The 23653-nt window shown below is 51.3% G+C and overlaps 9 protein-coding genes across 9 annotated transcripts; 3 read left to right on the plus strand and 6 right to left on the minus strand.

Moving 5' to 3' along the window:
* Positions 1 to 928: 928 nt before the first annotated feature.
* DSM5745_11314 (INSIG family protein) lies at positions 929 to 2038 on the minus strand (the record flags this gene model as incomplete). The annotated part of the gene is made up of 1 exon (XM_026753330.1): positions 929 to 2038. The coding sequence occupies one exon, from the start codon at positions 2036 to 2038 to the stop codon at positions 929 to 931; it is 1110 nt and encodes a 369-aa protein (XP_026598103.1).
* A 1036-nt stretch (positions 2039 to 3074) lies between these two features.
* Positions 3075 to 5633, minus strand: DSM5745_11315 (putative INO80 chromatin remodeling complex (Ies1); the record flags this gene model as incomplete). Its single annotated transcript, XM_026753331.1, has 5 exons — positions 3075 to 4345; positions 4394 to 4435; positions 4493 to 4546; positions 4600 to 5139; positions 5210 to 5633. The coding sequence occupies 5 exons, from the start codon at positions 5631 to 5633 to the stop codon at positions 3075 to 3077; spliced, it is 2331 nt and encodes a 776-aa protein (XP_026598104.1).
* Positions 5634 to 7303: 1670 nt separating this feature from the next.
* Positions 7304 to 9439, minus strand: DSM5745_11316 (DEAD/DEAH box helicase; the record flags this gene model as incomplete). The annotated part of the gene is made up of 2 exons (XM_026753332.1): positions 7304 to 9152; positions 9246 to 9439. The coding sequence occupies 2 exons, from the start codon at positions 9437 to 9439 to the stop codon at positions 7304 to 7306; spliced, it is 2043 nt and encodes a 680-aa protein (XP_026598105.1).
* Positions 9440 to 11025: 1586 nt separating this feature from the next.
* Positions 11026 to 11982, minus strand: DSM5745_11317 (Peptidyl-prolyl cis-trans isomerase B; the record flags this gene model as incomplete). The annotated part of the gene is made up of 6 exons (XM_026753333.1): positions 11026 to 11221; positions 11278 to 11422; positions 11484 to 11587; positions 11650 to 11666; positions 11721 to 11798; positions 11881 to 11982. 6 exons carry the CDS (start codon positions 11980 to 11982, stop codon positions 11026 to 11028), a joined length of 642 nt encoding a protein of 213 aa, XP_026598106.1.
* Positions 11983 to 12543: 561 nt separating this feature from the next.
* Positions 12544 to 12862, plus strand: DSM5745_11318 (mitochondrial 37S ribosomal uS13m domain-containing protein; the record flags this gene model as incomplete). Its single annotated transcript, XM_026753334.1, has 2 exons — positions 12544 to 12759; positions 12818 to 12862. The coding sequence occupies 2 exons, from the start codon at positions 12544 to 12546 to the stop codon at positions 12860 to 12862; spliced, it is 261 nt and encodes an 86-aa protein (XP_026598107.1).
* Positions 12863 to 13097: 235 nt separating this feature from the next.
* DSM5745_11319 (WD repeat WDR12/YTM1 family ribosome biogenesis protein) lies at positions 13098 to 14608 on the minus strand (the record flags this gene model as incomplete). Its single annotated transcript, XM_026753335.1, has 2 exons — positions 13098 to 14425; positions 14485 to 14608. The coding sequence occupies 2 exons, from the start codon at positions 14606 to 14608 to the stop codon at positions 13098 to 13100; spliced, it is 1452 nt and encodes a 483-aa protein (XP_026598108.1).
* Positions 14609 to 14843: 235 nt separating this feature from the next.
* Positions 14844 to 17474, minus strand: DSM5745_11320 (uncharacterized protein; the record flags this gene model as incomplete). The annotated part of the gene is made up of 4 exons (XM_026753336.1): positions 14844 to 15663; positions 15715 to 16714; positions 16765 to 17251; positions 17316 to 17474. 4 exons carry the CDS (start codon positions 17472 to 17474, stop codon positions 14844 to 14846), a joined length of 2466 nt encoding a protein of 821 aa, XP_026598109.1.
* An 851-nt stretch (positions 17475 to 18325) lies between these two features.
* Positions 18326 to 21597, plus strand: DSM5745_11321 (putative zinc metalloprotease; the record flags this gene model as incomplete). The annotated part of the gene is made up of 3 exons (XM_026753337.1): positions 18326 to 19217; positions 19273 to 21344; positions 21400 to 21597. The coding sequence occupies 3 exons, from the start codon at positions 18326 to 18328 to the stop codon at positions 21595 to 21597; spliced, it is 3162 nt and encodes a 1053-aa protein (XP_026598110.1).
* Positions 21598 to 22969: 1372 nt separating this feature from the next.
* DSM5745_11322 (uncharacterized protein) lies at positions 22970 to 23518 on the plus strand (the record flags this gene model as incomplete). The annotated part of the gene is made up of 1 exon (XM_026753338.1): positions 22970 to 23518. The coding sequence occupies one exon, from the start codon at positions 22970 to 22972 to the stop codon at positions 23516 to 23518; it is 549 nt and encodes a 182-aa protein (XP_026598111.1).
* Positions 23519 to 23653: the final 135 nt, after the last annotated feature.

Genomic DNA, 23653 nt, shown 5'->3' on the forward strand with positions numbered 1-23653 from the left:
GCTGCAGTGGATGTTGCGGAGGCCTCGTACGCCCGCCAGCTCGATCCTAAAACGGAAATTGAGGCTATTCAGAGCGCGTTCTGGCAACTTAGTGACTGCGAAGAGATCTCAGGGTGAAGGCCTTGGTGGTGAGGAAATAACGTTGGCCGCCGCCAATTCCTATTGGCTACAGGGCGTTCTTGGCGGGGCCGCCTTTACTAGCTGAGACGCGGCGCTATACTATATTAGGCTTAATTTCGTACGGGTGTTATCTCATTCAGTCGCTTAGTATAGGGTGCTATCCGATTCATTTAGCGCTTTTCTGACATGCATGCTCTACATAACAGGCTGACTAACAGATATTCCCAGTGCACTTACTCGCCAGCAGGCAAAGCTAGCACGTGATGGTAGTACGCACAGACCACCACAGCACATACAAAACCGCGCGCACGAAATTTGCGCCGTTCTCTTTTTTCTTTTCTTCTACATGAACAACGCAAATTTCACATTCTTCAAAAAGCGTTCCTACAAAGGAAACTATCTTCAGGATAGGGACCTATGAAGTACGGAAATCGTCATACAGAATGGAGACAGACTGCAAAGCAGAGTATCGATCTTGGGTGCAGTGTCTGCCAGGCCATCCGGCTCTATGGGAGGGACTGCAATGATTGGTTCTACACCCTTCTTTCAGGAAGAAGACCTTATGATTGCTTCGTAGCGTAATACACTGGCTTATGAAAATTCACTAGCTTGACGAGACTTCTAATCTCGTTCGGAGTGGACGTATGCTGTTCGTATCTTGCTTTCAATTCTCGGGACTGGGGTTATGAAGACATACAACACGCGCGCAGAACATCTGACATTAATAAGAGAAGAGACCTTCAGATCATGAAACTTATTTTGGTTTCTGATAGAAAAGAGACCTTGAAGTATTCGGCCGAGAATACATTCACGACTTCAAGGTTTCGCGACGAGACCCGGCGAGCTGTCTGCCGATGTTTCCAAAGCATACACACGCGCAGAATAGAACGCTCGCAACCCACGTCCGGACCGCCATGCTCTCCTGTGTGAGCCCCGATACCAGGGTAGCCTCCGCACCGGTACCGTTGAGGGCAGGGATGGTTGATGCGGAAGACTCATTTGCTGGAATCAAGTCAGGCTTCAGGCCTAGCAACAGACCCATTCCGCCGATGGCCAAGGTCGTGGACAGAATGAAGCCAGTCTTGGTGCGGTCGATAAGGTACCACAAGACAGGGTTGACAAGGGCCAGTGTAAGAGATGCTTGGGTTGTGGACTCCCATGGTGTGCGACGCTGTAGGAAGCAGATACGTATGTTAGCTAGTGTTTCTGGAAACAGTTGACATGGGAGGGATTTTACCATGGCGAATGCAATCCCCACAAAAGCTCCGACACTGCGAACTACCGCAGACCATGAGAGAGCAAGCTCCGCGGAATCATTGCCCGACTGCTTCCCCTCTGCAACAGCCCCGTCTAGATACGAATCCAGCCAAGGAAGCACATTCCCAATGGCGACTCCGGTTAAGCCCCAGAATCCCAAATATTCCCATGAGCCATAGAAATGAGTGTATTCCAGCTTAACCGGTGTGATCCAGTGGTTTTCGTGTAGATGAATGGTGATGATGCCGTATACGACACCAAAGGCGAAGAGCAGCGCGCTCCTGATTGTCTGCGGTAGGATAACGCCGCGGAACAGGCCGTGACTGAGACGCGACCTGGTGCGGAGGACAGCAGCAGACTCTGTTCTGTTCCTAGCCAGCGTGGGCGGAACTTTTGGGCCATTCGGGTCTGCTTCTGTTCCCCAGGCACTGTCCTCATCGCGGACACCTTCGAAAGCCGTGGGTGAGTAGATCCCATAAAGAGTGGGCGATGTGAGGTTCATGATAGACTCATTGCGACTGATAGCGGCCGAGCCAGGTTCTTTGGGAGTCAGGGTGCCCGTGTTCGAGGGCTCTGCGGGAGTAGACGATCCGGAGGAGTCGTTGACGCGGAACACACGCTGCGGACGAGGACGAAGAACGCGGGCTTCGTCGTCGGACATGATGGACGTGTTTGTGCGATGGCAATATACCATACACTGGAAAAGGAGTTTCGTGGCTAAATAGCAGAGAAGCAAAAGGGTAGAGATCGAAAGCGAGAGCGGAGAGTTGTTAAGGTTGAAGTTCCCTATCGGCGGCGGACGGCGAGCTTAATAACAGACTGTGGGAGAGGCAAACAACAAGTTGACTCAACCATAAATAGCAGTCCCAATAATTCACAGGGATTGTTGCAGCAGTAGCCTGAAGAGGAGAAGAGGAGAGGAGGAGAAATATGTCGCTAGTGTGGAGCACTGAGCACTGGCCCATGCAAGAGAAGCTGGGGAGGGCACGGTTTATCAATTGACTGCGGTCTGCCAACAACAGTGGTACGAATGTAGGCAGACACCTAGGAGAAGTTCCTGGTACAGGTAGTAAATGCGTTCCTGGCTAGACAAGCGAATGACCATTGAGAAAAGCTTGATTACTGGATACAACAAACAGCATAAGGCATTATTTGTTGAGCGTCTCAGTAGATCTCTTCACGTTCAACAAAGTCTAGGTCATGTGCGCCACGCGCCAACGAGCGCCAACGAGTCATCTTCACAGTTTCACTAAACTCAGCTTGCATCTTGTCGATCACTACTCCAATCTTCGGCCGCAGCCTGCCGGACGTCATGAGGCTGGTGCTGAAGTGCTGAATGTTTACTCTTCTGGATATACTCCGGCAAGCCACCCTTTGTCACTAGGCAGTAGGCACTTGATAGGTTTGCGTTTTTCTTTTCCGCCGTGTTGCTTAGCCCCGTGATTCTAATCTGGACGAGGCGCAGGGGTGTATTAATTCTATTGGAATGCGGGACTATGAGTCTAGGAAGCATAAACAGGGTTCCGGTGAAGAAGTAATGGGGATAGAAACATGACCCCGGAGGCAAAGACATCGAATGCTGAAGACAACGAACACACGGGCTTCTAGCTTTTGAGAATACGAGCTTGAAAAGAAAAACCTAGTCCTACACACCATTGGATCCTGTCATGGTTAGGGGAACTCCTCATTTTTGGTGCTCATCCCCATCCCGGTTTGCCGTTTGCGTAGTCGGCCACCGAAACATCGCTTGCTGCATAACGGCCTTCTCCGCCGGGTACGGACAGATTATCGTCAGCCTCACCTTCGATATCCATGTCATCAAGCTCCTCGTCTTCCGCCTCCTCATCATCTTCATCAGATGACAAGGCGTCAACATCGTCAGCGTCCCCACCCAGGAAACTGTCGTCATATCCTAGTTCGGCGGCGCGCGAGACTTGAAGCCTGCGGGACGGCACGTCATCCTCATCGCCACTGCCTTCGCCCAGAAGCTCCCGATCAATGTCATCAAGAGCCCCCTCTCCTTCCGAATCACCAGGTGCCGGGGAGAGGGCATCATCCCGACTCGGTGTGTCCAACAGATGAGAAGTTGCTGCGGCCCCCTTTCCATCGCGTTGATTCCGGCTTCGACTGCCTTTCGAACGGGATGCAGCTGGCTTGGAAGTTGAGGCGTTCGGGGTGGACGCCGCCGCGGCCGCTCGAGCAAGCTTGCGTTTGGCATTGCGCTGGGCCCGGGCTTTGCTCTTGGCCGACAGTTTGCCGTCTAGATCATCGTCAATTTCCATTGCTTCCTCTCTTGCCTTCTGTCGTTCTTCCCGCTCCTTCTTGCGGTCTCTCCTCGGCCCGTTGGCATCCTCATAGTCCCATCGGTCCAGTCGTCTGGCCGCCTTGCGAATGACCGATAAGTAAAAACTCGCACACTCGCCAAAATCCTCTTCTTCCTCCGGATTTGGCAGAAGGCCTCCCTTTCCCCAGGATTTGTCATCATCGGTGTCATAGCCATCAGGTAGATTGTGCAACAAGCGTCCGTAACGGGCAAAGGAGGTCTCAATCATCCTCTCAGCACGGAGCAAGCGGTACGCATCAGCCTTCCGCTTCGCCAAGATGTACTCTATTCGTTGCCGTCGATTTCGCTCGACAGCTAATTGGTGTTGGGTAAGTGGTCGAGGCCGTCGGCTTGAACCTGAGTGATGAGGGGAAGCTTCAGTGACGAAACGATTCAGGACAGGATGGCCTGAGCCTGGAGGTGCCGGGGACGCGGCGTCGGGAGTGCGTTCCGCTTTTGTCCTTAGTACAATGCGCGGTGATGGGCCATCGAGACTGCCGTAGGCGTAGTCTTCGTCCCTAGGCATTTTCACTGTAGACCGAATTGACCCATCAGGGTTGCGGAACTCAATCAGGTCGTCGGAATCTGCCGCCGCTCTGTACGCATCTCCTTTGTTGCCGAATTGACGATAAAGAATTTTGGTGCCTGAACGTATTAGTGCGAGGCTTCTCACGAAGATTGGACGCAGCTTACCGGGCTCCATTTGCTTGTAATATTGGTAATCCCAATAGGGCACTTTAGACGAAGTATTAGTATGGGATTGGTGAAACCGGTGATTTAGTTAGACCTTACTTTTCTTGGGACGCTTGGGCGCTCTGGGAGTCGGCTCCTCTTCCTCCAGAATTCCTCAATAAGATGTCAGCAATGTCGGAGCAGTACATATCTAAGCGGTAGCTTACTTTTACGTTCCAAGCGCTTCTCCTCCCCATATTCGATTTCGGATTGAGTGTCAACATTTTCCTCATTGGCCTGCTCTTCGGTGAGGATATCGAAAGACGGAACTTTGATCGGCAAGCCTCCGGTTCCTTCACCCTCCAAACCAGGACCGAAGGGGTTATTGAGTGCAGCCTCGCGAGAGAAGTCACTCTCCAGATACCACCACATGAGCCACAGAAAGGCCTTTGCCCGAGTTTGACTGCTCAATGTCGACCGCATGACAAGGTCGAAGAAATCCCGGGGTGGAAAGAAATGCATCTCTGACACTTTGGGCGCATACTGCGCGAGGACGAAGATCAGGTTCACCGGGTTGGTACGGGGAATGTTTTCGCGTTTGATCTTATCCAGAGTATTAGGCTGATCCACATCCTCCGATGCACCCTTCAGAATAGACTTGAGGCGGGGAGCATCCTGTAGCTGCTTGTACGCGTTCGGATCCTGATGCGCCTGTAACGAAGGGATTGAGTGGTAGGTTCGCAGCTGAGCACGCATTTCGGGAAAGACTGAAATCAAACGTGGTAAGTAGCGACTTCAGTGATAACGAGGCGGGGCAAGCACGGGACAGAAACGTACAATTGAGGGTTGTATTCATCCGTCCAAAGTTGACCAGCAGACAAACCATGGCCATGCTGATGGCGGCCTGCTTATCGCTTTGGAGCTTGTCCTTGAGAATCTTGCTGGTCTTGCTGCTTCTTGCCATAGCGTCGATGTAGATATCTGCAAAGTCCAGGTTCTTCTCCCCATCGGGCCAACGGGTAAAGACCGGCGTCTTGTCTTCGAAGACAAGCTTGAGAAACTGATACTGGATATCTTTGCGCCACAAAGGAATACCGTCCTCCTTCTTCAAGTGCCTAATTTTGTTGCCAGAGTAGACCGATCCGATTGTCCCGTTCGGTTGGCGCCTTGTGCCGACCGTCATGTTATGAATTTGCTGTTCATCATGGGGTTCGGATTGCGCAAACGAATCGTCCACGCCCGCGCTCTCGACGTCGGCCATTGCGAATTGGAGCTGCAGAGGCCTTGTCTTGTGAAAAATAGAGGCTTCGATACGAGATCAAGGTGACGTGATGCTTTCTAGCGAGGTTTTCGACCACGTGCCCTGTAAGGGCGAAGCGCACTCGGCAAACGGCAGGGTAGAATTCGGGAAGCTATAATGCGGCAGAAGTAACCCAGTTGATGGGCGGATGGGCGTGATGAGAATAGTTGAGGTAAAGGTGAAAGAAAAAGGGAGATCGGGGTAGAGAAATGGGCGGGAGGAGGCGGAAGATGGGATGAAAGGGGTACTCGAGAGTGAAGAGTTGGGAGCCTCGGGGCAGCGCGAGAGCTGGGGTTGACGCTGGACCGCGATTATTATTCTAAGCCCATACATACACGCCCCGAATTGTAATGGCGAGCCAGTTTGCGATGTTAATTACCGCTAGTAATCGTCGGTAATGACCCATCTTTCTCAAGCCCTCATCCCGAGATATCCTATAAGATACTACGATTTACTTGAACTCGATGAGCGTCAAACTTTTGGTAAATTGCGACTAGCTCCTTCTCAAGACCCAGTCTCCATAGGCAGGCCGTCTTCGGCATATCGCTACTGACATGCGATGATAGATTCACGCTGCTCAACCACGAATAGTGCCAGCCCTCCACGGATCCGAGTAATGATCATAACAAAAGAGAGATCCCGTTCAATGTCAGCCTCCACAAGACACCTGTAGATTTTGGTGAAAGAGCAAGCCAACGCCAGATATAATGCAAAGAATCCCATCTCTCTATCATCCATCCGTCATGATTTCGCATACCACTGTTTCGTAGACGTAGTGCGCAGAAAGCAGTACCCGGCGAGGAAGAAGGCCTGAGGACTTCTCGTGAGGAAAAACAAAATGAGAATTAGGAGAAAACATAAGGCCCTAGTTCCGTAGAAGTCAAACTTCTGTCCCGCAAGCCTTTCCCTGCGCCAGAAAAGACTCATGTGAAACCGAACATCATAAGCAAGAGACCTAGGTCAGAGAAGGAGGTATGGTTTCAAGAGGACTAAAAAGAAAAACAAAAACACGTGCGTGTGAAGATGAAAAGGCATGAAAACGAACCCCCCTGAGGAACCGAAACTGGCAAAGAGAAGAACTCTATGTTGTAAGACACGGTCGATGCAGTTGCTGTAGCACCAAGCAGAGGAAAATCATAAAATGCACTTCGCTTTACACGAAAAAGTCGGATAGCCTTCTCGGCACACGTCGTCAATCTCCATATGGCCGCCTGAGAACAAAATGGGTATCTGGTAGAAGCGGTCGTAGGAGAAAGTCAACGCAGTCTATGATGTTCATGCAACGCCGACTCGAGAACTTTCGACCATAATGTAGAATGATCGAGAGTCGAACAACGAGCCCAGACCACATCGAAGGCCATGTCTAAAAACAAAATAAAAACGAACATGGAACGAGATTTGAAAATGCGTAGAAAGTAGCAGGTAACACCGCATATTGCTCAAGGGGGATCAACGAGGAAAACGAAATTCTAAATCGAGTCGTCGCAGTCATGACAAAGCCGGTCCTGTGATACGCTACCGGTGTAGCAAGCTCAGGACTTGTTCTGATCGTATCCCGTAGGAGGAAGAAACAAAAAGAAAAGAGGAGCCAATCAGACCCGACAGCTGCGTCAAAGACCACAACCTCTCGTTTACCACCAGGAAGAAGGTCCGGTAGGGCCAGACGGGTTGCCATAACCACCACCGCCGTAACCGCCGCCGTAGCTACCACCACCGCCGCCATAAGAGGGGCCACTGCTGTAACCACCACCACCCCCCCCACCGTATCCGCCAGCGGGAGCGCCAAAGCCACCACCACCGCCATACGAGGGAGCACCACCCATGCCGCCACCACCCATGCGACGCATGTCACGAGTAGCGTTGGCGCCGCGGCCACGGCCACCACGGCCTCCACGACCGCCGTATCCGCTACCTTCACGAGCAATGCTCTCCAAGAAGGAGGGGACTTCCTGGTGAGCTTCCTTCAGAAGATCAATCAGGTCGCGGACGACACCACGGTTGCCACGGTTAAAGAAAGCAGTGGCGATACCGGTGTTACCAGCACGACCGGTACGACCAATGCGGTGGACGTAGTCGTCAATATCGGTGGGAAGATCGTAGTTGATGACGTGGGTGACGTTGGGGATATCGAGACCACGAGCAGCGACAGCGGTAGCAACAAGGATGGGGTACCGGCCAGAACGGAACATCTCGAGGGCACGCTCACGCTCACGCTGGGTACGGTCACCGTGAATGGCGGTAGCGGGGAAGCGCTGGTTGATCAGGAACTCGGACAGGGCATCAGCCATACGCTTAGTCTCAACGAAGATAAGAGTGAGGCCAGTAGTGCCGTGGGTGTGAAGAATATCCAAAAGAACGGAGCGCTTGTCGTGATCCTCGACGTATTCGACCTTCTGTGTGATGTTCTCGGAAGTAGACCCAACACGGCCGACGGACAAGAAAACGTAGTCCTTCAGGAAGTCACGAGCCAACATCTGAATGTCACGGGGGAAGGTAGCCGAGAACATGAGAGTCTGGCGGTCGTTGACATTAGGCATATCCTCGCCCTCGACGATACGACGGATCTGAGGCTCGAAACCCATGTCCAACATGCGGTCAGCTTCGTCAAGAATCAAGTACTTTATGTTGACGAGGGAAATACGGCCGCGCTCGATGAGATCAACAAGACGACCAGGGGTGGCAACGAGGAGGTCGCAGCCACGCTCAATCTGGCGCAGTTGGGAGCCGATATCAGCACCACCATAGACAACGCAAGGGCGGACCCATGAGCGGTAAGCGAACTTGCGAGCCTCGTCAAAAATCTGAGAGACAAGTTCACGAGTAGGAGCCAGAATCAGCGAAGTGGGGTAAGCCTTACGCTGGCGACCGAACTGCCCGGCCGCGGAAGGAGGGGGAGCAGCAGGACCGTTCTGGTAAGCCTGGGACAGAATGGGGAAGAGGAAACCACCTGTCTTTCCGGAACCAGTCTGAGCGCAAGCCATGAGATCACGGCCGTTCATGACAATGGGGATCGAGTACTTCTGGACAGGCGTAGGAGTCTGGTAGCGGGCAAGGGCAATGTTCGAAATGAGGTGGTCGTCCAAAGGAGGGTTGGTGAATGTGTTCACGGGCTCAGGGACATCGTGACCGGAGGCCTCAACGGGGATATCATCGTAGTTTGCAAAGTTGATACCGGTGTTCTGTTTGGTGGGGTCGTTGGGGACACCGAAAAGTTCGCGCTCCAGACGGGCGTTCGCGGGGCCAGGGATATGCTTGCCGTCGCGCCACTGGCCGTCTCCGGATCCTCGGGCTGAGGCACCTGCGTAGCCGCCTCCGCCTCCGTGACCTGGGTTTCCGTAAGCATCTGGGTTGAATGATGGACGGCTGCCTTCAGTGGCAGTCCAGCCGGTGTTGCCGGTATCGGTGTTGGTGTTACCATTGGGACCACGGGGATTGAAATCAGGAGCGTTGGCATTGGCCCAGTTGCCGCCACGGGGACCTCTGTAAAAGCAAAAAAAGTCAGTGGACTGATGGTTCGAGCAAGATCCTAGGGCATTACGAAACCCTAGCATAGCTCAAATGTGACACACGTACCGAGGACCGCCCCACGAGCCACCTGCAGGGCCTGGGGGAGGAGCAGAGGCTCCATCGGCATTGGCACCAACCTGGCGCTGACGGAGGTGTGGGGGGATGTAGGCAGCGCGGCCTCCGCCGGAGGGAGGGCCTCCAGCGGGCGCATGCTGAGAGTCGTTGAGGGTAAGGCTACCCATGTTCAAACCGTCGGCCATTTTTGCGGTATTTCACAGACTGTTCGTGCGAACCGCTGGTAAGCCAAAAAGATCGCGAGAGGCGCAGGAAACGGGATGATGAGAAGAACCACGTACGACGTAAAAGGTCGAAAATGAGCTTGTCAAAAAGTGCGGATCTGCTCTCGCTTCGGACGGGACCAGAACAATCGATTATTTCTCGCGAATTGAGGCAAAAGAGAGCGGTAGAAACCAGAGCGAGGAAGATTCCTGTGATGCTCTATCGAGAATAGAACACAAAGAATCGGATGAAAAGAGAAAGTGTTTTGAAGAGAGAAACAAGGTGATCTCCCGATCTAACCCTCTATTAAGTGCAAAAAGGGAGAAAAAAGGAAATCGGTAAAAGAAAGGGATGATACGTGAGTCGGATTTGAAAAGAAAAAGACTTTTTGATTAGGATGTCTGGAGAAGAAGGGGGTTTAAGGAGGAGGATGGAGAGGGAAGAAGAAAAGAGAGTAAGAAGGTTTGTGGGCGAGGAGAGGAGGCAAGAAAGGCTTAGTCCGCAAGTGTCAGCCAGGCTCGCAGTGTTGCTTCACCAGCGTATTAAATTATTCCCAGTGGAACTACGCATAATAAAAAAAAAGTAATCCAGTGTTACTGTTTGGTTCTTACTCTCTGCTGCTGGATAAAGTTGCCTTCGTGTTCATCCAAGTAGTTACAGCGTGTGGTTCAGAGGATTTTTTTCTTTCTTCTGGGCGTCTCGCCGTCTACCGGTAAAACGAAGGCAAAAAAAGACCAAGTCCACCCAAGTCGAACCCCCAATCAGAACGCCGCCAAACAGTAGCGGGCTGGCCGCAGCGTTTGACCCCAGGGTCTCTCACTTTGGGAGATCTCTTATTATTACTCTTTAGTTTCGAAGTCTTACAGAGGAGAATTAATCCGGCCTGGAAGTAGGGAGTGTCCCTCTATGTCTTGACTAGTAACCATCCAAGTCTAGGGCTTGTTGTACATCGAGTTACTCAGTCGTACTCCGTACTGCCTCTTGGGCTCTGGCCCAACCCAACGCTATGATGCAAGGCCATGCGTGTAACAGGACCAGCCAAGTAACTTTTTGCCCGACAAGATCAAGTTTCTACTCTGGAGTACAAGTATCTACATCATAGATCGAATCTGAATGGATTCGCCCGGCACGCCACTACTCTGTGATCCTAGCGGGCATCATGTGACTACCTTTCGCCACTATACCGTGTATGCGGCGGGGACCATAGGGAGAGAGAATGGTCGGCTTTGATGTCAGACGAACGTGCACGGCGTGCAGCATACAGAGTGTACGAATACGGAGCGTAAGTCCACATTTATTTAATTTAGACAATGTTCTTTTCTTCTTCTTTCCCGTAGTAGCCCTTGATCTTCCTCCTGTTCTTTAACAAGAGCACAGCCACACCAATAACCACGACGAGCATTGCTACTCTTGGGAACATGGAAGAGGAGTGATCAAATGTGGCAGGCGTGTCTGCTACCTGGGTCGTTTCATATGGTTCAGACGGTTGGCTGGTCGGCAAGGCTTTCCATAACAGAACCCATCAGCATTGGGCTTCTATATGGCGGGTACAGAGCCGGGGACGGCTTTATAGCTCGTTGTGGCTACCTTTCTTGTCACCTTCCTCAGCTGCATCGGCCTCGAATTCTAGTTCGCCGCTCTTGACGATCTTGACGTCCTGTAGAGGCTTATCGCTGCGACCCTTGGGGACGTTCTGGATCTTGTCGACAATGTCGTAACCCTCAAGAACCTCGCCAAAAACGACGTGCTTGCCGTCGAGCCAGCTAGGCAGGTGTCAGCATTGATGTCATAAACAATGGAAAGACTCAAAGTAGCTTACGGAGTGACAGCAGTGGTGATGAAGAACTGGGAACCGTTGGTATCCCTGCCGGCGTTGGCCATGCTCAGGAGACCGGTCTTGGTGTGCCTCAGCTTGAAGTTCTCATCCTTGAACTTGGCGCCATAGATTGACTTTCCGCCAGTGCCTTGTTGGAGACTTGTCAATATCATATGTCCGAAATTACTCACTTCGTCGATATAACTTACCATCACCCTTGGTAAAGTCACCGCCCTGAATCATGAAGTCTTTGATCACCCGGTGGAAGTTGGACCCTTCATATCCGAAGCCCTTCTCGCCGGTAGCAAGAGCACTTGGAAGATGCACTGTCAGTATTTGAAGACTTATTGAGCTTAGCCAATTCATAGACCATACCGGAAATTCTCAGCCGTCTATAGACTAATATTAGTGCACGCACATGGGTCGATTCAGGGAGCGATACTTACCTCGGGAACAGTCTTGCCATAGAGGCCTAGGACAATTCGACCTAGGCTTTCATCGCCATGCTGAATGTCGAAGTAGACCTACAGATTGCAGAAGTTAGAAAACCGAACCGACAGGAATAATAGAGGCGTGATCATCCGGGCCAGGAGGGTAATGACTTACCTTGTTGGTAATCTTGGGTCCGCGAGGCTCAGCATTAACAAGAGCCAGGCCAACGGCCAAAACCAAAAAGAAAGATAAGAAAATGTTCTTAAGGTTCACCATTGTCCACGATGTCCCAATCCCTGGAAGATGGTAGTCAGAGGATTCGGTTGGAGATCAGGAGGAGACCAGAGCTTGAATGGCGGAGGACAGCTTGCGTTATCAAGAGACTAGCGGTAATTTATCCTGATAACGTTAATAAAAGGGATACAAAAGGATGGATTTTGCAGCCTGAGGCTGGAGGAGGGCCCGTGCGCTACCAATAACTACGATATGCATACCAGAGATACCGGAAGAACGCTGTTGCGAGTCTCAATTTCTCCCGCACTTAAGCAAAAACACCACTTGAAGTCCATCGAGATAAGACAAAACAGCAGTCAAAATGGTACGTCGGATACCAACCGTTCCTCGTAACCGCCAAAACAGAATACTAATCTCAAGCTAGGTGGTTTTCATCCTAGGCGTGAGCTTCCCCGAGACTCACCTCGTCAAGGCAAGAACCCCGTCATTGAAGCCTCAGCATATGGCGCCCCGGTTGACCGACCTCAAATCTAACCGGTCTTCTTGCTACAGAAATCCCTTCAGAAGTTCTTCGGTGTCGGCCCGCAAGTCTCGTCGCGCATCATGTCCCGCTTCCACATCCACGACACATGCAAGGTCGGTGACCTGGCGAACAAGCAGGTCCTTGACTTGACGGCCGTGCTCTCAGACATGAAGATTGAAAACGATCTCCGAAGGCAGGTCCTCGATAACATCAAGCGCTTGAAGGAGACGGGAACGTACCGCGGTCGACGACATGCGTTGGGGTTGCCGGTTCGAGGACAGAGAACGAGGAACAACGTGAGTTATTTCTACTGCTAATGGGATGGAGCCATGATATACTGATTGATTGCTATAGAACAAAATCCCCATCAGACTCAATCGTATCGACAGGCGACTTTAAATGCATTCGTCTTCTGGTTGTTTTGCTCAGTCCGCTTGAGTCGCTTTGACGGCCCGCTTAGGTTATTATGTGAGGGCATGGCAAGGCGTTGAATGTAAATATTATGTATTTTTTGGTAGTTTGCTTCTAGAAATGGACGGAATGTACGATATGACAGACATTAGTTTTGCACCGTAGGACGAGAGATTAATAAACTTTTGTTCATATGCAGGGCACCCAAGATTATGTATGCAAACTAATTAGACGATAGTACACCCTCGCCGCGGTTGATCTGAATCCGCTTGTCCTCACCAGCACTAACAATGCCCACCTCACGATCCCAGCACACGCTGAAGACTTTGACACCCTCGCCACCCACGCGTTTGCTGTTCGTCTTGCCCTCCTCCTCCAGGCTCTTGCGCGAAATGGAATATACGCTTTCGCCCACGGCTCCGCCTTTGTCGGTTTTCGTAGCACGCAGATCCCAGATACGGCATGTGCCATCATGACTACCACTGATAAGGCCATACGTGCTGTTCGGGTCACGGGCTAAGGAAACCACAGCGTTCGTATGGCCACGGAGTGTCATGGCCGAGATGGTGGCTGCCGAGGCACGTGGATCTATAAGAGTGATATGACGGGCAGATGTTCCTGTGGCGAGAAGGTTATGATCGGGCAGGTGTAGGAGGGAAAGAAGAGAATGGGACGTTGTCCGGGTGTCGACTAAAGCGGCGGTGACAAGATCCCACGTACGCAGCGAATGATCCCAAGATGCCGAATATCCGACTGTGGAGTCGTTCACGTCGAAAATCGCATCGGACACAGGTGCAGTATGGCCAGATAGGAGCGCCAACGAGCCGCGTTGTGAGACGCTCACGGCGGCGTTCAGCTTTCTCCTCTTGGACGTCCTAGATGCAGCTGATGGGAGCAGGTGTTCCGGCGCGGCGGGGGCGTCTGATTTTTTTGTCGACCAGAAACCAACGCTGTGATCTGCTGAAGCGGAGAGGATGCGATTTGAGGATGCGTGTGTGGCTAATGAGTTGATACCTGACTTATGCCCGTAAAGCTCGAGCTGCGGGGCAATGGTTCCTGAAAAGCCATCTTCACTCTCGGAGTACTTCCATAAGCGTACTGTTCGATCGAGACCTGCCGAAACAATTGAGTTTGGAGAGATGAATTTCGCGGCTTTGATAGAGGACGTATGTCCGCCTTCTGTGGGTGACGGAGAGGTTGCGATCACCTGAGAAGACATATTCCAGATCCGTAGAAGACCGTCATAGCTTCCGGACAAAATTCGTTCTTGGCCACGGGCTATAGATCCTGCTGAAGCGGGAGACGAAGCGGAAAGCACATCGACTGAGCTTACCCAGTCGTCATGCTCAAAGGAGGCAATATGCAAAGGCGGTATTAGGGCGCGGACGTATTCAATCTCCAACGTGGTTTCTGCTGATATTCCGTTTGCCGTGAGATATTCATCGATCGATGATCGGAGAAAGGATCCGTTGATAAGGAATTCGAATGGGACCGGCTTATCATTGCTCAAAAGATTGTTCACCAGTGTCGAAAGTGCATATCGCTTCAACCCTGCAGAGTCGATATTTAGTATGTTGCTCAATGAGACAAGTCGCAAACATATGACCGACCGGTAGGGACTAAGATTGGGCCAGTGTTGTCAGGCAAGGCGATGTCTTCTTGTTTACTGGTCAGCTGCACACGCACTTGCCGCTGAGCGGCTTGCGATGAGAGGGAATCCTGGCTGGTGTCCATTTTCGACTGTGAAATTGGAAAAAAAAAGAATGTAGCAGCCACGACAGTGAGTTCTGCGCATTCGCTGCGGACAGAAAATCTCCGCTTGGCGGAAGGAAAAAAAATCTACGGCGGGCGATGCGGCCATTTGCGCCAAGTGCGGAAAACTCCCCGCATCATGAGTTAGTCTAGGGCCTAGGCCATGAACATCAGAGTACCAACGCGAAATAGAAGTATTCGTGATAAGATATATACACTATAATCCCCTAGATACTCTCTTAATTTCTGCAATCGCCCTCCTTCTATGATCAGACTCTGCAAAAAGAGCCTCGATCAAATCAACAACCTCATCTGCCGAGAATTCGAGAGACAGCTCTCCTTCCACCCAGAGGAATTTGATGTCGGCCAAAGAACTCTCGAGGATGTTAATCAAGTACTGAAACTTGAGCCAATTTCTCACATAGACAGCGGTCATCGGAACCGGTCCAGCGTTGTCCGAGGTCTCAGGCAGGAACAAATCCTCTAGCTTCGATAACTGATTGCAGAAAGAAACCAGTTTCTGAGACTGGGTCTCGGATATATCACCCAAATCCACAATATCGATGATGATTTTCTCAGTCACTGTCGATACCAGAGACCCGATTGCCTGGAGCAAGGCTGAATGGGAGAGTATTGGCTGCCACTCCTTGTAAACAGTCCGCAGTCGATCCACGGTTGCGCTAACGGCATTCTCGCAGTCGCCAAGAAAAGGCTGTTCCGAACACTGACTAAAGCCCTGGGCACCATCCAATAAATCGGTGACAATTGTTCGCTGTGTTTGCATCTCTTTGCTGTACGCTAATTTGCCAAACTTTTCGAGTGCTTCGACGTCGCCATGGAGCCTCGAGAGTTGCTTGTCGTTTGCAACTTGACGCACTCGGTCTGCAAGATATAGACTGTCATTGTAAAGATACATCTGGCCAGCGTTGAGTTTGAGACTGTAAAAGGACGGCGCCGTTGCCTTGAACATGGCAAGGATTAAGGTTGGGAGAGCAAGAAGGCCGGCTCCAGAGGAGGATACGAGGGTGCTAGAATGTCTGGCACGTCTGTTAGCTTAGATGGTCTTAATGAGCTAGGTCAGGACATACGAGGGTCTGGATATGATCTCTGAGTCTGAGACCTGTTGCTGGATAATCTGGAGAATTGGGTCGGGCACATCGGTAATCGTGTAATGCTCCTTCAACGTTATCTCCCTGTGGCTATCGTGGGTTCCGGCTCTATCGGCAAGAGCTGCAGTTGACTTCTTTGGCTGAGATTTTTCTGCCTGAAGCTGGTCTTCGCCTTCGTCTTCGTCCCCGTCTCCCCAGCCCCAAGCTTCTCCAGCTTCATCGTCATCGGCGGCCGAGGCAATATCATCATTCGTGGCCTTAGAGTCATTCAAATCATTGTCTAAGCCCCAGGCGCTAACGTCTTCCTCGTCGTTCTTTGGGGCGTCGTCTTTTTCGTCATCCCAGCTGGCATCCCAATCATCCGAGGTTGAGTTGTCTACTAATACCTCATCTGATTCAGAAACCTGCCGCTTTTCGACCCTCTCTACCTGTCGGGGGTCCCCTTTGCTAACAGCAAGCACCTTGCGGACCTGGTCCAACGAGTCGACTCTCCGCCTAGTTAACCATAAACGCGGGGCTTGGTTTGTCCAGGAGACGAGTTCCTCCTGGCCATGCCATCCAAGGGACTCGATAGTCTTGGTAAATTGAAGGACGTGGTTCAAGGTGGCCTCGAAACGGCTCAAGTCATCGAGCCCCGTCGGTATCGCAGTTGACAGCCAGTGGGATATTAGCTTTGATGAAAGGGCAGGAATAAATGAATCAGAAAGTGATGTTAGAATGGACGCCGGCAAAGAACGTCGAATGAAGCTGAGAACTTTGACAATATGGCCCAGCACATCAGGAACTGAGGCTCGGGATGGCTTCGAATCAACCAGAATTAACGACTCTTCAATTTGGACGCCGTAACTACAGCCATCGGGATTAGAAAGCAGTATTGGATCTAGAATCGCGAAAAATAGCTCCTTTTGAAATTGGTTATTGGTTGAAGCAAGCTCATTGAGGCGCTCCAGGGCAGAGATAATCTCTACCAGTGCATCATCTACTGACCCTTCAGTACTGCGTTTCGGTGCAAGCTTGTGCATCACTTACCAGATATCGCCAATTTTCCGTGTTTGCTGTCAAGCTCAAGATGTTGATTCCAGCGGCCGCGAAGGAACTCGACAAATTCTCGACGCATAGCGGCGACGTTTTCTGAGAGCAACACCAACACATTAGTGTTCTTAAAACAGCTGTCTAGGCTTATAGCATGTTCGGTCGCCTCTAGCTTGTCAATTGCCTCCGTAAACTGGCCACCTTCGTAGAGTGGCCGTATGGCATTTAGCTGTTGACAGAGACTTTGGACCTGCTCTATTGTGTCCGTCACAGCCTGGTTAAACACAATCTCCGTCTCGACTAGCTCAACTTTGGCAGCTGCATCCCCCACCTTCAGTTCGAGTGGTATCGTGCTCTCGTGCTGCTTAACAATTTCCCGCGCAGTGAGTCGCGATCGTTCAAGGTCCGAGTGCAGCTGTTTCGCTTGTGATATCCAATCATCGATATCGAAATCATTATCGCGACTTAATGTGCTGATCTCTGTCTAATCACCGAAGATCAGCAGGTTGCCAACGGACCATAAACTTGGGAGTCGCGGCAATGCTTACCTCCACCTCGTCTCTGGCCTGCGTGATGAGCTCCAGTTCGTTTGAAAGAGCTGACAGCGGGAATTCAGCCGCAATTACCTGCTCTGAATCTGGATATGTGCCTTCGGCGGCAAACTCTAAGACTGCTTTGCATATCTCCGTCTCCGATGGATGTGACATGATGAATCGTGTCCTCGTGTGAGTTCCAAGTCCTCTGACCGGACAACCACCATCTGCGAAGGACAATCGAGTTCGGCGTGTTCCCAGTTAAGAACGCTAATCAGGGTCTTGACGGGTTCGAATTTCGAAATAATAAGACAAACGGGGTTTGTTGACGGGGTCCCTGTTCATGAGGACACCAGCGCTCGAGCCATGTGACTGCGGAGCTGGTACCTGACCGCCTTCTGTCGCATGTGGATTTTGTGCCTCATGGAGGGGCTCTTTGCGATCTCCCTTATTCAATTTCAGTGTCTCGAGCTACTATTTTTGAGAGACTCTGTTTCTAGCTCTGAGGGGGTCTTGGAGTGTCCACTTTCAAGTCCTTGGTTTGCTGATCTGGGAGGAGAACGGTATTATAGCTTTACTCCGCGCTTCCCCGGTGCGACGACCTCTCTACACAGGGATCGTCCGAGACAGCAAGTCAAATTGCCAGTCTCTACAAAAGTCATCGTGTTGGCTCGTTTATTCTCCCGAGGCCTGACTCTGACGCTGATTGCTCGATCTATGTGAGTTTGTAATGGCAAGCGTCCCATCAATTGTTATGTTGCATCTTGGTGGAACTCGCCTGGAGGCGTGATATACTAGCTGAATGTTTGCTGTTGGTTCCTTCTATTTTGGCTTTGCAACGCATCCCCCTTTTGTCTTGTCAACGCTTGATAGATTAGTTTCAAATCCTATTCTGACGGGCGTACAGTTGAGGTGATATCCATAATCTCTAGCTAATCATCTTCTCCAGATTCATCGTATCTAAAATACCAACGGCACCTGAAACTGTCAATAATATCCAAAGCCCTTTCATATCACTTGCCACGATGCCTGCTCCTCAGACGGGCCACTTCAAGCTACTCCAGAGGTTCAAGCCAGACTATTCGCCGAGCGAGTTCGTCCAATATGAATCGCAGAGAACAGGCATGACGGTGGTTGTCATTGATCAGAAAGGTCCAAAGGTTAATGGATATTTCGTCCTAGCAACAGAGATCCATGATGACTCCGGAGCACCTCACACCTTAGAGCACCTGGTCTTTATGGGGTCGCGGAACTACAGGTACAAGGGATTCCTCGACAAACTTGCAACACGGTTCTACTCAAACACCAACGCGTGGACGGCCACGGACCATACGGCGTATACATTGGACACGGCGGGCTGGGAAGCTTTCTCGCGCATGCTCCCTGTCTATTTGGAGCATGTGATCGCTCCAACGCTGACGGATGAAGGCTGCTACACCGAGGTTCACCACATAGATGGCACGGGTAATGATGCGGGAGTCGTGTACTCGGAAATGCAAGGAGTGCAAAACAATGCTGCCGAGCTTATTGACTTGGAGGCACGCCGGTTGACTTACCCTGAAGGCGTAGGGTTCCGCTACGAGACCGGGGGAATGATGGAGCAACTCCGTGTCCTCACAGCCGAGAGAATCAGGGCTTTCCATCGTGAAATGTACCAACCCAAGAATTTGTGTCTGATTATCACGGGTGAGGTCGACCATGCCAACTTGTTGGAGACGCTAGATCGATTTGAAGACACCATCCTTGATGTCATTCCCAGTCCGAATTCGCCATTCAAGCGACCCTGGGTTGATTCGAAGCAAGCCCCTCCTCTATCTCAGTCAGTGGTCAGAACGGTGGAATTTCCGGAGGAGGACGAGTCTTATGGAGAGCTAGAGATTCGGTTTCTAGGTCCAGACAGCACTGACCCTGTGCAAAGTGAGTTACCCGATGTTCTACTGACGTTCCACGCAAGTATCTAACAGCTTGTTAGCCGGTGCTGTCAATGTTATCCTACTTTATCTGGCCGGTTCATCTGCGTCTCTTTTGGATAACATTCTTGTCGAAAAAGAACAGCTTGCAAGTGCTGTGTACTACGCTACCGACGACCGCCCTAGTCTCGAGATCCGCTTCACTTTGACCAGTGTGGAGACAAAGAAGTTGGCTCAAGTTGAGAAGCGGTTCTTCGAAGTCCTGAAGGATGCGATGAGCAAGGACCTGGACATGAAATACTTGCACGAATGCATTGATCGTCAAAGACGGACTTGGAAATTCTCTACGGAAAGCTCCGCATCTTCGTTTGCAGAGTATGTTATCTCGGACTTCCTCTTCGGGAAAAAGGACGGCTCGACCTTGCTGGATGTTGCTTCTCTGAAAGAATACGAGATTCTAGAAAAGTGGACGCAGGATGACTGGCGTGAGTTTATCAAGAAGTGGATTTCGGATGCGCCTCATGTTACGATTCTGGGCACTCCATCTTCGAAGATGTCAGAGAGTTTGAAGAAGGATGAAGAAGCGCGAGTCGCAGCGCAAAAGGAAAAGCTGGGCGAGGATGGCTTAAAGAAGCTGGCTGAAAAGCTTGAGAAGGCCAAAGCCGAGAACGACAAGGAAATCCCTAGGGAGATGCTTGAGCGCTTCAGGATACCAGGAATTGAGTCCATCCATTTTGTGGAAACAATGACCGCCAGGTCTGGAGCTGCTCTGCACCTCGGCCGTCAGAACAACAAAGCTCAGCAAATTGTGGATGCTGATGGGTCAGATCTGCCGTTGTTCATTCACTTCGAGCATATTCCCAGCAGCTTTGTTCAATTGTCTCTTCTCATCTCGGCGGCGTCTATCCCGGTGCAGCTGCGTCCACTTTTGTCTGTGTACATGGAAGCCTTCTTTAACCTTCCAGTTGAGCGTGATGGCAAGACCATCGACTTTGAGCAGGTTGTTGTCGAGTTGGAAAGGGACACCGTTGGGTATAGCATTGAGGGTGGCCGAGGTCTCGGCAACTCGGAAATGCTACGCATTTCGTTCCAAGTTGAACTTGAACGGTACGGCACGGCGATTGCTTGGCTACGGGAACTCTCATGGAGCTCAATTTTCGACGTCAAACGACTCCGGACTATTACGAGTAGACTGCTTTCCGATGTCCCTGACTCTAAGCGGAGTGGTGATGACATGCTTGCGGCCGTACATGTCATGGTTCACTATGCAGCCGAGTCCATTGTTCGCGCGCGCAGCACTTTAGTCAAAGCACGATATCTCAAGAGGATTAAACGACAGCTGGCGGAGGAGCCGGACGTTGTCGTTTCACGTATGGAGGAGATCAGAAACGCTCTTTTCCAGTTCGAAAATATCCGAATATTGGTTATCGCCGATCTTGAGAAACTGCCTAACCCTGTCTCAACCTGGAAGCCTTTTGTTGAGCGCCTAGGCGCCAGTAAACCCCTCAAGCCCATCACATCCAGAAGGGCGCTGCTCAGTCCAGCAGGCAAGAGTCTAGGCGGAGAGGCGTACGTGGTTCCTATGCCAACGATTGATTCATCCTTTGCCTACGCCACCGCACGGGGTCTCGATTCTTACGTTGATCCCAAGCTTCCTGCGCTCCTGGTGGCAATTGCGTATATGAATGCCGTCGAAGGCCCTCTCTGGGTTGCTGTCCGCGGCAAGGGACTGGCATATGGCACCACTTTCGCATACAATATTGACACAGGATTCGTCAACTTCGACGTTTACCGCTCGCCCAACGCCCACAAGGCATTTGAGTCAAGCAAGGAAATTGTGCAGGCGCATCTTTCCGGAGAGGCACCCTTTGACCCATTGATGTTCGAGGGCGCAATCAGCAGCATCGTGGTCACTTTTGCAAATGAGCAAGTAACCCTCGCTAACGCGGCCCAGGGAAGCTTCACTCGACAGGTTGTGCGCGCCTTGCCGAGTGATTATAAGGAAAAAATTCTCAAGGAAGTCCGTGGCATCAACGTTGATGATGTCAAGCAGGCTCTACGGGAGATAATTCTTCCTCTTTTCTCTCCGGACACAGCGAATATCGTGATTACTTGCACTACTGTGCTGCAAGAGGTATGCCCTAGTTCTTTGTAGATTCTAGGATCAGATTACTAACTGTTTACTTCAGACGATAGAGAAGGGTCTCAAGGAGTCCGGGTTCTCCCCCGAGGTGCAGCCGCTCAAGGAATTCGAGGACGATTATGGACTTAAGGTCGGCAACAACAGCAATGGCGACGACGATGAAGATGAAGACGATGATGAGGATGAGTCCGGGTCGGAAGAAGACTCTGGTGATGATGATGAAGAAGATGAGGATGATGAGTGATGCCTTTATGACTCGATGAGTAGGCCAAGGTAGGCCGATCTATGGGTTAGGACGTCAGTATCATAGAACAAAGCCATCTCTGTAAGAGGTGCAGTAAGAACGAGTTGCTCGCCTGCAGCAACTGCAGTTGTGTTTAATTATTAGATATTGGTAGTCTGATGGTATATAATAGAGCCGCCTCCTAACGGCTGAGCCAACTTATGTTTAGCCAATAGTAGGTCTTAATTCCATGCATACTTGATTTTTACATTAACATATAATACAAAAAGACAACAGGAGATGCCATCATCTCCTATAGGAGCAGAGACATCTATCATGCCATCCCAGCAACAAAGTCGAATGGTCAGTCAAACCCATACACTTCCCGTCATAGATATACAAATCGACAAACGCATGCTCCAGAACACGGAACCTAACAACTCAAAGCAGCCAAGCCAGAGAAAAACAAATAAATTACCAACTCAGGCTCTTCCTCCCCTTAGCCCTCCGCCGAGCAATAATCTTCTGGCCCGACTTCGACCGCAGCCTAGCCAGGAATCCATGGCGACGCTTCTGCACCCGGCGCGAGGGGTTATACGTAAGGCGTTTTCCGCCGAGAGACGCACTGGCCGAGAAAGAGCGGGCTTGCTGTGAGATTGCGGACGTGGTAGTGAGAAGTGACTGTGTCTGTGCCTGAGATTGAGGCTGTTGTGATTGGAGTAGGGAGAGGGTTGGTCGTGGGGTTGCGGTGGTCGCGAGGGAGAAGGGTCGGAACTGGAATTGGTATTGTGAGGCGCGGGAGAGGGTGGGTGTCATTTGCCTGTGAGGGAGCACCCGTTAGCCTGATCCTTGTTATGGGGGTTGAAGCTGCTTGAATGCCGACGCACTTGGTTACTGAGGACGTAGCTGCCCTGAGGGCAGAGGGGACAGCCCGGCACTGGAGACAGAGCATTGTCGGTGAGCGGTCGGATGGAGATCTCGAGTATAGTTGGAGTAAGTTCCCGGGGAGGGGTTCAGAGGCTAGGTTGGTATGCGTGAAAGCGACGTGTACGGGGTACTCCGGAGCAGGTTGACTGTACGGATGAAGCGTCAAAATTCGGTGATCAACCTCCAGCGCCGGCGTGCACGTGCCACCTCCAACAACGAACTTTTTTTCTCCAAGTCCGCAGAGCCCTACAACATGACCAAACACTACCACTCTGCTCATATTACTGCTGTGGTACTCCATTGAAAATACTTACTCTACTGATTTTTGACTCGAGCTGTCGGTGCCCAGTCACGCCAACCAATCCTCTCCATACTCGAAGATCCTCTCAATACACCCGCCGCTAGAATTCATTATATCGAACGGGGCACGCCTCAGCAATAGATAGTCTACGAAACGCCAGACAAAATGGCCACGCAAGACCCGACCCCGCTTCCTCCTACAACAGTTCTCTCCTCGAAACCCATCTCGCAAAGCATCGCTCATGATTTCCTGGCCGCCTACCTAGACCGCGCAACCACCGACCCAGCACTCCAGCCGAACGCCGGAATCAGCGAGCACGGTCCAGTCTCACGTACAACCGCCGCCGCGCCAAATATCATCCTTCACAATCTGAAGCGCGTGCAGGCTGGACTCGCGGGCGAGGTCTTGGGGCGAGATTTGGCGATTGCGGAGATGAAAGAAGGTGCACAGCTGGCGCAGGCGCAGAACGCGAAGGAGAATGCACATGGGACGTGGGAGGATAAGGCACACTTTGAGCAGGACCAGGAGGGGCTTCAGGTCCACGATGCTAATGTTCGGGATGAGCCCGAGGCTATGGAGGTGGATAATGTTGATCAGATTGAGGGGGAGGCCGCTGCGACAACAGGGAACTTGGACAAGGAGGAGCGCAAGCGGTTGAAGAAGGAGAGGAGGAAGGCCGAGAAGAAGGCCAAGTTGAAGGACTCGGATGAGTAGGCTGTTGATCGTTTGGGATTTCAATCACATGTGTTGTTGGGGTTTAAAAGCATACCGGCGCATATCTGGGGACAGACTTAGGGTTTTCTTCAAGTTCGATTACACTTTTTCATTAAGCTTACGATAATTTTCTAT

This window comes from Aspergillus mulundensis, assembly GCF_003369625.1.
Source record: "Aspergillus mulundensis strain DSM 5745 chromosome Unknown scaffold_24, whole genome shotgun sequence".
In the NCBI taxonomy this organism is placed as follows: domain Eukaryota; kingdom Fungi; phylum Ascomycota; class Eurotiomycetes; order Eurotiales; family Aspergillaceae; genus Aspergillus; species Aspergillus mulundensis.